Genomic DNA, 10215 nt, shown 5'->3' with positions numbered 1-10215 from the left:
CCAAGTGACTCCCTCATCCCCCTGAGTCCTGGGGTTAAACTGGGGTTCATTTGCAGTCTATATTCTCTCCTCACACTGTGCACTCAGCTGCCAGCAGGCATTGGAAGCCTTAGCTCCCGCCCCACCCTAAGTATATTGTGCATATCTTAATAATCTGCAGATGATAGCAGGAAGCTTTTGTGGGTGATCCATGACAAAAGTTATTATTTTATATATTTTAAAGAAAAGAACCTTTTTTTGCATTTGCATACAAATCACTTGGGTATATCTCTAAGTTAATTAGGAAATCAGCCCTCACTAAGATTTTCCATAAAATATTGGGAAGCTGTATCATGTAAAGCTTAGATGACAAACTTTGGCACAGATCGTGTCCAGGGTGTGCCACATAAAGGTTGTGTGACTTTGAACAAGTGAATTACCTTCTCTTAACCTCAACTACATGTGGATGTGTATTAATTAAAATAATGCAAATAATATTCTTCAAACATTGTAAGTGCTCATAAATGATAACTTTATTATACTTTTGCTTCAACTCAATTTGTGAATGGACTTAATATTGAATCAATATTTTTATGCAATTTTAAAGAGCTAGAGGTTCCAATTTTTTTTTTTTCAGAGAGAAGTGAGGCTGGATTAAAATCCTTTTAAAGATTGAAAACACTGCTCATTTGATAACTATTTGACTGTGGTCTTAACTAAATTTCAATCTAAATGACTTATGCTCCAGTAATGTCTAAGACATAAAAATTACAAAGAAAGGTCGCGAGCTATATAGATGAGACTTTACTTAAAAATTCAGTTCTCCATTTAAGCACATTCCTAATCTTTATGAGATATGGTTTTGAAAGCTGCGGTTTTTGCCCAATCTGTAACATCCATCATTTTCATTCTTGGCAGAGGACTGAAATATAATGATTAGAAACATTTATTTAAGTGAATTTTCTCAGGGGGCCTAGCCTTTGATTTCTTAGGAAATAAACTGCTAGACACTTGTGCTCCTAGCTGCGCACTGATTGAATAATAATAGAAATTTGAAGCTGAAATTGGAAGATATGCTTCTCTATGTGCTACTGAATAGGGCTGCACCAAAGGTTTAGGCAGTAATGTGGACCCACCCAGATTAGCAATGCCAGAGTCTAACAAATTAAATTTCAACACTTCCGGTTCATCTTGGCAGATGTTAGCATCATGATGTCATGCAGCCATGATGTAAGCCAGAAAGAGTGGTGTTTTGCAATAGTGAAATTCTGGTAACCCATCCCTTGAGTGTGGATTGCAGGATATCAATATTTATATCACACCACAGAGAGCGTGTTGCATTTTGTAACACTGAGAATTTAGATGGCTTACTGAGGGCCCTTTTGCAGAGAGGAAATGTCCTTATATTCAACATCCAAATATTAAGTTGAGGATGTTTGCTTTGTTATTTTTGTAAGAAAAATTTTCTGTCAAATATAATGAATGGAAATCTTGATGTCACCAAAACAGATATTTCAGAATTAAAGGATTAGATTTGTATTGTGCCAGGAAACACGAAAAGATGAACTATGTTATAATTTCATTCTTGTCAAATGGTGTGAAAACATTATACAAAAAGCTAATTTGGGAAAAAAAGACACAATGACAAGCAATTATAATTCCCTTTTTGTACATTCACTGGCTCAGGAATGTCTGAGATTTTAGTGTTTGCTCCCAGCCCCATCATGCTCTAAAATTCTAAATAATGAGGCACCCATGAATATCAATGACCTAAAAATGTTTTGTTCCACAGTTCACAATAGAAAACATCCCAAAGAATTGCAGAGTAGATAAAAGGAGAAGACAAAATGGGGAATGAAAGAAGTTGATGAAGCCCCCAGCCAGTTTGCTTTAGTCAAAGATGCCAGAAAGACATCATTATTTCTCTCCTAAATAATCAGCCCTACCATCGATTGATAGCTGAAATATAGTTATGACGCAAGGGCTTCACTGGTATGTTTTTTCAGGGTGTTATCACATATAGAAAAAAATAGAAAATAAAAAGTTTTGCAGAACATCTTGCATTTATGCATTTTTCCCACTTAAGTCCTGCTAATGTACATAAATATTGCCAAATGTGACTCTAGCACCATAGGAATTCCTTCATACAAAATTTACTCTAGGAGTTATGGGATCACAAGATAATTTTGCATTGCAGACTGTAAAAAGATGGCTTCTCATGAGTTTCTGTACAGTTTTACTGGGTGGATTTTATAGTCTTAATTCATACTGTGCCACAGGTGAAAAATAACTGAGTCTTTATTGGTTTTTTGCTTTTACTGACTTTTTGGTTTGGCAATCTGGGAATTTTAATCCTTTCTGATGTTGTTCTAATTTCAATTATATTATATTTATAATTTACATATATTTATAGACATATCTTCCCTCTTTTAGGTTATCACCTCTCCAGACTATATCATTTTTTTTTTTTTTTTACATCTTTTTGAAATGCTCAGGGTGAACATAGCTTTCTAGGTGCGGTTGCTGGAGTCACTGGGAGGAACCTTCACCTCCCCACTCCTTGGTATGATGTAACCTTTGCATACTGTGTGAGGACATATGGAAAGTGCTGATGCACCATGCATCTGCATTAAAATCCTTCTGAAGGAAAAACAAGGCAAGTGAAATACTTCTACTCAGAGGGAAACAGAATGTAAAGTTTTGCTTCAGCAGTGAATGATAAGTCATAACTTAATATAAATGAAAGGATCATTACCAGACTGCCATTGTCTGGTTTTGTAAGAATTACAAAATTGCCATTCTTTATACCAGTCTCACGATCAAGATTTTTTTACTTATCTATATCGCAATGGGGAAAAAAGAGTCCTAGTTGTAGGTTGAATCTAAAAGAAAAATTGTAGATGTTGTTATTAATTTCATTTTTTATTTCCTTTTAAAATAAATTCTTAAATTAGTATTTTATAAACCAAACACTAAAATATATACATAAGATGATACATAGTGTTGTGTTTTGGGGTTAGAGGAGGGCATGGAGTTGGGGTTGTTAGGATAATCTCACCTTCAGGACAGACATGGAAAAATTTTTCTTCTCTCACTGTCAAATTTTAGAGCAAGAAGTGCCTGTAGGAAAAGAAACCAAAGCCCAAAGAAATTAAGGTTTCTGCACAGGGCTACCTGAATTATATGGCAGAAATATGATTACAGAAGGATCCTGATTCCCAAATATTTATTTCTTCCATTGCTTCATTTTCTCTATATGCAAAATCTGTTACGAATTGTTCAGAAATGATAAAGTTTCCACATGCTCTTGACTGGTGAAAAAAAATCCCTATGTTCAATTCTTCAGTTTCTATTTCAGGACCAATTGTAGACTTTTATTAATTAGGTAAAGTCTAGAATTTTGATCCAAATGGATGGTCACCAGGCAATTCCACTTACAACAGGAGTAATGTAAAAGCATTAGGGGGTTAGAGGATGAATGAGTCCAACACCAAGTTTTATAATACATTCAGAAATAGAAATGTTTTGCCTACTCAGGGCTTGATATCCAGTTAGCTCTCAGTCCTCAGAAACTATCTTATTCCATATTTTACAGGTAAAGGCTGCACAGTGCTGGATGTGCTTTGTGTTTGCCTTGGACAGTCCATTTTCTTCTCTCTGGTTTAGACTTCAGCGTATGTTTGAGTCACTGGAGTTTCCATAACACGGATTTCATCATAAAAGCTGACATCATATTCTTTTAGACACCATGAAAGCAAGTTATTTGGGACTAGGTGGATAGATTGAGAGGTCCTTTTTCAGTGGTCCAAAATATTGATAGCAAACACATGAGGAACTCAAGCTTCGCATTGTTTTGGCTTGTTGCAAAGTTGATAATTATTCCCATGAAAATTCACATATGACATGGTTGGAAGCATGAAACTCAGTTTTTCTTCAGTGAGAACAATAATCATACAATGGCAAACCCAGAGTAGGACAATGAACTTGACTTTCATCGAGTTCACTTGACTCCCATGGTACCCTAACAACTGCAAAGTTTAAGGACCAACGTTGAGTTTTATCCTCTCATTTCAGAGTGATCCCAACTTCCATTTTTTTCAAGTCAGTCGTCCTGTGTTGTTTTGTTTGAGAATTTTAGTTTTGAGTCCACTGAATTTTACAAATGTCTCCATGATAATTCCTTAAAAAAGGCTCAGAGTGGTCTCCCTCCTGAACAGACATTGTAAGGTGATTTGAATTTCAGACACCTAAAAGAGAGCATTGGTTTCCTTATGAATTTGACTGCTGTTTAGTGACTGTCATGGACTATGTGAACGCACTGGCATGGAGGTTGCTCTCAGAGCCCCACCCAGATGCCCTCTACAGATGGGTGTTTACAGGCTCACAGCAGCACCCTTCTCCAGATAATTGCCCTTGACCAACGAAGCACCTTGCCAGGAGATTCCTGGGAGATGACAAGTCCCTGCTACCCATACCAGGGACATCTTGCAGCCCATAATTGACTTATACAGGGTACTAAAATCAAGCCTCTTTGCCTCATTGGGACAAGTCTGCAATGCCTTTTACATTCTGGATCTTCCTGTGGAAACAGCCTGAGGCCAGTCTTTCAGCTAAAGACACATCTTTAAAAAGGCTTAGTTTCTTCCCTCCACCTGCTTTCCTTATTTCCTTACAGATTTCACCTTGCAGCACTCTCTCAACCAATCACCTGCATAAGAATCCCCATCTCTGGCTCTGCTTCTAGGGAACCTGACCTCAGACAGCTGCTTATTAAAATGAAAAGGTCTCACCTCCTACCTATCCATCTATTTATTTGCATTCTTGGTCTCCTGGGCAAGTCTACCATTGATATAACATAGATTTGATTATCTCTAAAATACAATTGTTAAGCAAAACACAATTTTTCTTATTTTGTACAGGCTATCTTGGTCATTTAAAAAATGACAATCTAGTTCATAGAGCACAGCAAGGGAAATGTATTTTTTTCATTAATGTATCTAACATTATTTCTTGGCTTTCCCCTAGTTACATGGATTAAGGGAAAAGTGCTAGCATGAGTACACCAAAATCAAGGATTAATATATAAATCATTTATATTTATTAGTAGATAAAGTTTATCTTCTTAGGTTTTTAGCAGTGGACAGAATTTCCTGAATATAATCCAGTTGATGGCTGGGGAGAAATTGGCCCATATTTGCCATGTATTTTCAATCATTTAATAGCCATTTCTTGAATTGTTCATTGAACAAATATTTACTGAACATCCATTGTGTGTTAGGCATGGTGTTAGGTACTGAATATGTAATTATGAATAAGATATACTTAGTCCATACCCTAGTGACTTATTATCCTGTTCACTTGCAACTTTGGTGTAGGAAGACAGAGATAAGGATGAGTGGAAATCATAAACTGAAATTATTCTGTTGCTACCAAAGACAGATTTTATCAGTTCTCTGGGCTTATGACAAAAGACATCAAAACAAATATTATGTAGGAACTTGCCAGATTTACAGCCATATTTTCACCAAAAAATTATATCAATACCTGGCACACTATAAGGCCTCAATAAATAAATTTCAAATGAACAAGTGCCTGAGTAAACTTCATATTTTTTCTTTTTCATACCTCTTTCTTATGTAGCAGTAAAAAATAGCAAGAAAACCACTTAATAGTAATCCAACACCAATCCCAATTGCAATGTATTTTTCATAAGAATCCACAGCATATGAAGTTAAGGTCAAGTGCTCACACCTTTCTCCAGTATAACCAGTAAAACACCTTTTAAAAAAAGAAAAGAATGTATAATTTAAAAACCCATGATGATAGAAGTAGGAAGAAATGACCAATCTCAAAGAATGAAAAAAATGTCAATGGAAAGTAAGTAATTTAATATCAAATGAAATTCAGTCTGATAAAGGTAATGCAGTAGTTCTATATTTTACAATAATAATTTCATTTAGGCTCCTTATTAATGCAGCTTCCCTGATTGATGGAGAAAATGAGTATGTTGCATGAATTAGTCTAGAAAATCGTTAGCCTACTCTTCTATAGGAGATTCTGAGCAAACCAATGGTCCTAAAAATAGTGTCTTATGCTGCTCTAGAACTTCATAGTCTGCAAGTATTTTGCCGTAGTCTGTTTCACTTCATCCTATAAACAACCCTGCGAAACTTCAGAATACAAGTGGACAAATTGAGACCTAGAGAAGTTTAGTGGCCTAAGGTTACGTATATAAGTCATGGAAACAAGACTGGGATCCTGATCCTCTGACAATACAATAGCAAGTCCACTATATTGTGATTTTACCAGTGAACAAAACGAAACACTTGTTCCTAACTATGTTAGAGGGGAATTTTGTGTTAATGTTTTAATGTTCAATGTGGTAAGGGGCATATTAATCACCTGAGCATATTGTTAAAATGCAGATTCTGAATCAGTAGATCTGGGGTGGAGCGTGAGGTTCTGCATTTCTAACAAGCTTCCAGGTTATACAGATGCTGCTGGTCTGCAAACCATACGTTTGAGTAAGGAGGAATAGGTAGCTTAGAAAAAACTCCTTAGATATTCAAATATGAATAAAGATTGGCCAATCATATTGCGATCATTTGCCCTTTTTACTAGATAAGACAGAAGTGTGGAAATGTACACCATGAAACACCAGAGGCATAAAATTCATCTTCTCTTATCTCTAGAACTTGAAAAGTTCTTTGCAATTACCTGCAGATCACTTTCTCCAGCTCATGGTGGAACACACAAACACCATTGATGCAAAAACTATTGTGGTCTTCCAGACAAGGATGTGAGAACTTCAAGGCTCTGGGTTCTTCTGTAGAGGCAGCTAGGAAAGGAGATACAATATTAACTTATAAAGTGGGTCATATGTTTATGGTAGATTCTTAACACATATGTGTAAAGAGACTTTTTCTATTAAGAATGTTCTTTGGGTACTCTGTCCTTTGAACTCTTGATTCCCTTGGAAGGTTTTATTCACAGGGTGGGGCAAATTCCATCCAGATTTATCATTAATTAATTAGGGGGTGGAGGTGGATTGATGATTGTTCCATTCTTTAGAAGCTATATAATAAGCCATAGAAGCAAGCTTGCCAGAAGGTGGCAGCATTCATTTTAGTCTTAGGTGGTTGTTATGAGCAATGCTTTCCGAATGTGTGCCTGAATACTAATAAATTAAAAAAAAAAACAGATCTTGTAAACTTTTCATTTTCCTTTTTTACACATGAGGTCGGCACTTCGGAAGACACCTGTGAGACAATGAGCTTGGTTTCACTTCCCCTCCCAGAGAAGATTAGGATGAGAATCCCCCTTTCTTTTATGTAAACAGCCAGAAGTAGCCAATGGAAAAGGGTTTTTTTCCCCTCAGTGACCTCAGAAGAGGTTCTGATATGACCTATAGGAGAAGCCAGAAACAACTCATGGCCCTGGCTTAACATAGTTTAATGACAAAACCTTCGTATATTAAGTAGAAATTTTACTCAGTTGAGAGGCATTGTGAGAAATGCAAAAAGCCATGGACTTGGAATTAGAGAACTTGGATTTTCAGTGCTAGCTCTGATACTGTGTAAGTGATTTGGGGCAGGTCTTCCTAACCATTTGAAGCCTCAGATCTTGCATCTATAAAATGAAGTTGTTGGACTTGCTGACTCTAAATTCTCTCTGGCTGTAGTGTTTTCTTTGAACTGGCTGGCTTGCCTCTACTCCCTTTCTTTAATTTCCAGTTCACCTCGGATTTCCATCCACAACAGCACTCTGAAACAGATGGAGATCCCAGGAATGAACCTGTGAAGTGTGGAGCAGACAGATGTAAATGAGTAAGCTAATAACATACAAGTTTTTGTAGCCAAGTGTCCAGAAACCTCCCTATAGGTAGCCCCCCTTTAGAAGGCTATGTTCTGGCAGAAAGTGTATGTTTCAGAATGCTTACTCCTGATTCTCTAATGCACTAAAGACATGTCCTGATAACATCCTTGGGGATATGCATATGCAAATGACCCTTCAGTAAAACCCACACAGTCAAGTCCTTTTCAGGCTCTTCTAATTAGTTACCAACGCTTGAAAATTTTTTCAGAAGCAGAATAATTGACCTTTTATTTTGTCATTGTTATGAAAAAACATATCTCCTCATCTTTGGTTATCATGCTGTACCATATTTGGCATGCTAATCAGATTAAAAGAATACTACTTATTTGTTTTTAGGAAAAAAAAAAGTAGATCAAAAGGTATATTTCTGATATTGAAGATACTAAATCTGCTGGTACTAAGGCACCAAGATACTGTGTTGTATCACTTCATTTTGGTTTGCAAGGCAAGAGAAAACACATTACCTTAAAAAAAAAACACTCATTTTGTTAAATATTGTGTTGTGAATCTCATTTCTCAATTTAATAATGAATTGAGGCAGTGAGAATTTACTATATAAATTGAGCTAAGTTCTTCCTATTGAAGACTATACTACTTCAAGTTCAATAAAGCAAGCTTGAATCAGTATTTGCTAGAAAATGTGAGCAATGAAAGAAGTAAGCCATTTCCAAACAAAGGGTATGCTATAGTGACTCATCTTTCCCCTAAAGAGAATATTAGTTATAACAAAACACTTTCCAGGATGCCGGATTCAAATTTTAAAATTAAGTAAAAAGTAAGGAAAGATAAAAGTTCTCTAAGAGAAAGCAAAGGAAAAATATAAAGATGATATATTTGATCTCTTTATTTCCATTTTTATTTCCTGTCATTTGGAGTGTTTTATTTACAGTTCACAGTTAAGGAAGCAACAGTCAGTTACTGTCAGGAAACCATACTTCTTTAAATTTCTATAGTATTATCCTATTCTTCTGAGGATGGAGGATGTCTTTTTTCCAAAGGCTCAGAGGACATGAAGAAGTTGGCCGAAGTTATTCTGAAACCCACACTGATTTTGTTTTGCAAGTTGACAGATATTAAAAAAATCAAGTGGGTAAAATAATTTAGGTAAATCTCTTAAAATTTAAAATGATGTCATTTTATTTATTATTATTTACAATGAGTAACACGTACATTGCTATATTTCATACTCAGAAATGAAAGTTGACTCAATCTTCTTTTATTTGCCTGTCTCTGAGAGCAGGAGATGGTGGTTCCCTGTCCTGAAGAAGATGACCAGTCTTCACATCAAGGGGCGATTTGGGATTTGTGTGAGAATCATAACCAGCCATTACACAGAATGAATCCAGAATTCTTTCAAACGTTAAAAATAATCATTTAAAATTCAAGAATGCAAAGAAAATACCTTCTGTTTTGTTAACTGTCCAGTTACTTTGTTTGTCTGTGATTGGAGATATGACAGTGATGGCTGCCTCTTCAGTAAATACCATCATTGCTGTATTGAAGGGGGGAAAAGACATCTTTAACAGATGAGCCTCCTTCTATGTACAAGTGAAAGACTAAAAGTTATTCTTATTCTGTTCATTCCTGTTTCCATTCTATTTTTAATTCATTTACATTTGAAATCCATAACCTGATTACGACAATTTCCCAACTGTCTCTCATTGACTACATTATAATTATAGAAAATAGAAACATTAATTTTTTAAGAGAGAGTGAATACGTTTATATGCTAAATCAAATCACAAGTGCACCATTGTATAGTACTTAAATGTCTCAACTACTCTTAAATTGTATAAAGCAAACATTTTAATGATCTCAGTAAAGAGGTTATCAGAACACATCCAGAGAAGACCGTACATTACATAAGAAACAATTCCCTACTCTGATCTTTGTCCTGAAGAACAAGTACTAGAAGCCTCTTCTCTCTGATTTAGAGCAAATACAAATAAATCCTATTCACATTTCACACCAATACAAAGTTGACCAAACAAAAAAGGAAATTACGTACCATTGAATAAAAGATAGACAGATACTGGAACTCCAAAAGCCATTTCCTGCAGCTGATCAACAGTGCCTTTCTCTTTTCCTCCTAGACTGACGGGTGGAAGGTTTTTATTGAGCTCTCTGAGTCTTTCTCGCATTTAAATTTCATGAAGCGTCATCTGGCAGTTCTTACCAATTAAAAAAAATATGTACTTCTGGCAGCCGCATAAAGCCTCCAGGCACTCACATGCTTGTTTAGGATACCTGGGTTATCTAGCAATGTGATCAAGTTTTCTTTTGAAACACTTGTTTCCTGTTACCTGTGGGCATAATCATGTGTGTAAAAGTACTTAAAACAACAACAAAAAAAGGATCTGA

General features: G+C 35.7%; 1 protein-coding gene across 2 annotated transcripts; it reads right to left on the bottom strand.

Annotated features, from left to right (window-relative positions):
* Positions 1–3007: 3007 nt before the first annotated feature.
* On the bottom strand, positions 3008–9995 carry EPGN (epithelial mitogen). 2 transcript variants are annotated; one of them, XM_037829977.1, is made up of 5 exons: positions 9863–9968; positions 9257–9346; positions 6697–6817; positions 5605–5757; positions 3008–4226 (listed from the first exon to the last, which is right to left on the bottom strand). In XM_037829977.1, exons 1-5 carry the CDS (start codon positions 9903–9905, stop codon positions 4172–4174), a joined length of 462 nt encoding a protein of 153 aa, XP_037685905.1. In that variant the 5' UTR covers positions 9906–9968; the 3' UTR covers positions 3008–4171. The 2 variants fall into 2 exon arrangements, with proteins under 2 accessions (XP_037685905.1, XP_037685906.1); XM_037829978.1 differs by lacking the exon at positions 5605–5757 and having other exon boundaries at positions 9863–9995.
* Positions 9996–10215: the final 220 nt, after the last annotated feature.

Source organism: Choloepus didactylus, chromosome 3 (assembly GCF_015220235.1).
Source record: "Choloepus didactylus isolate mChoDid1 chromosome 3, mChoDid1.pri, whole genome shotgun sequence".
Taxonomy (NCBI): Eukaryota; Metazoa; Chordata; class Mammalia; order Pilosa; family Megalonychidae; genus Choloepus; species Choloepus didactylus.
This window is presented reverse-complemented; position numbering and strand designations above follow the sequence as displayed.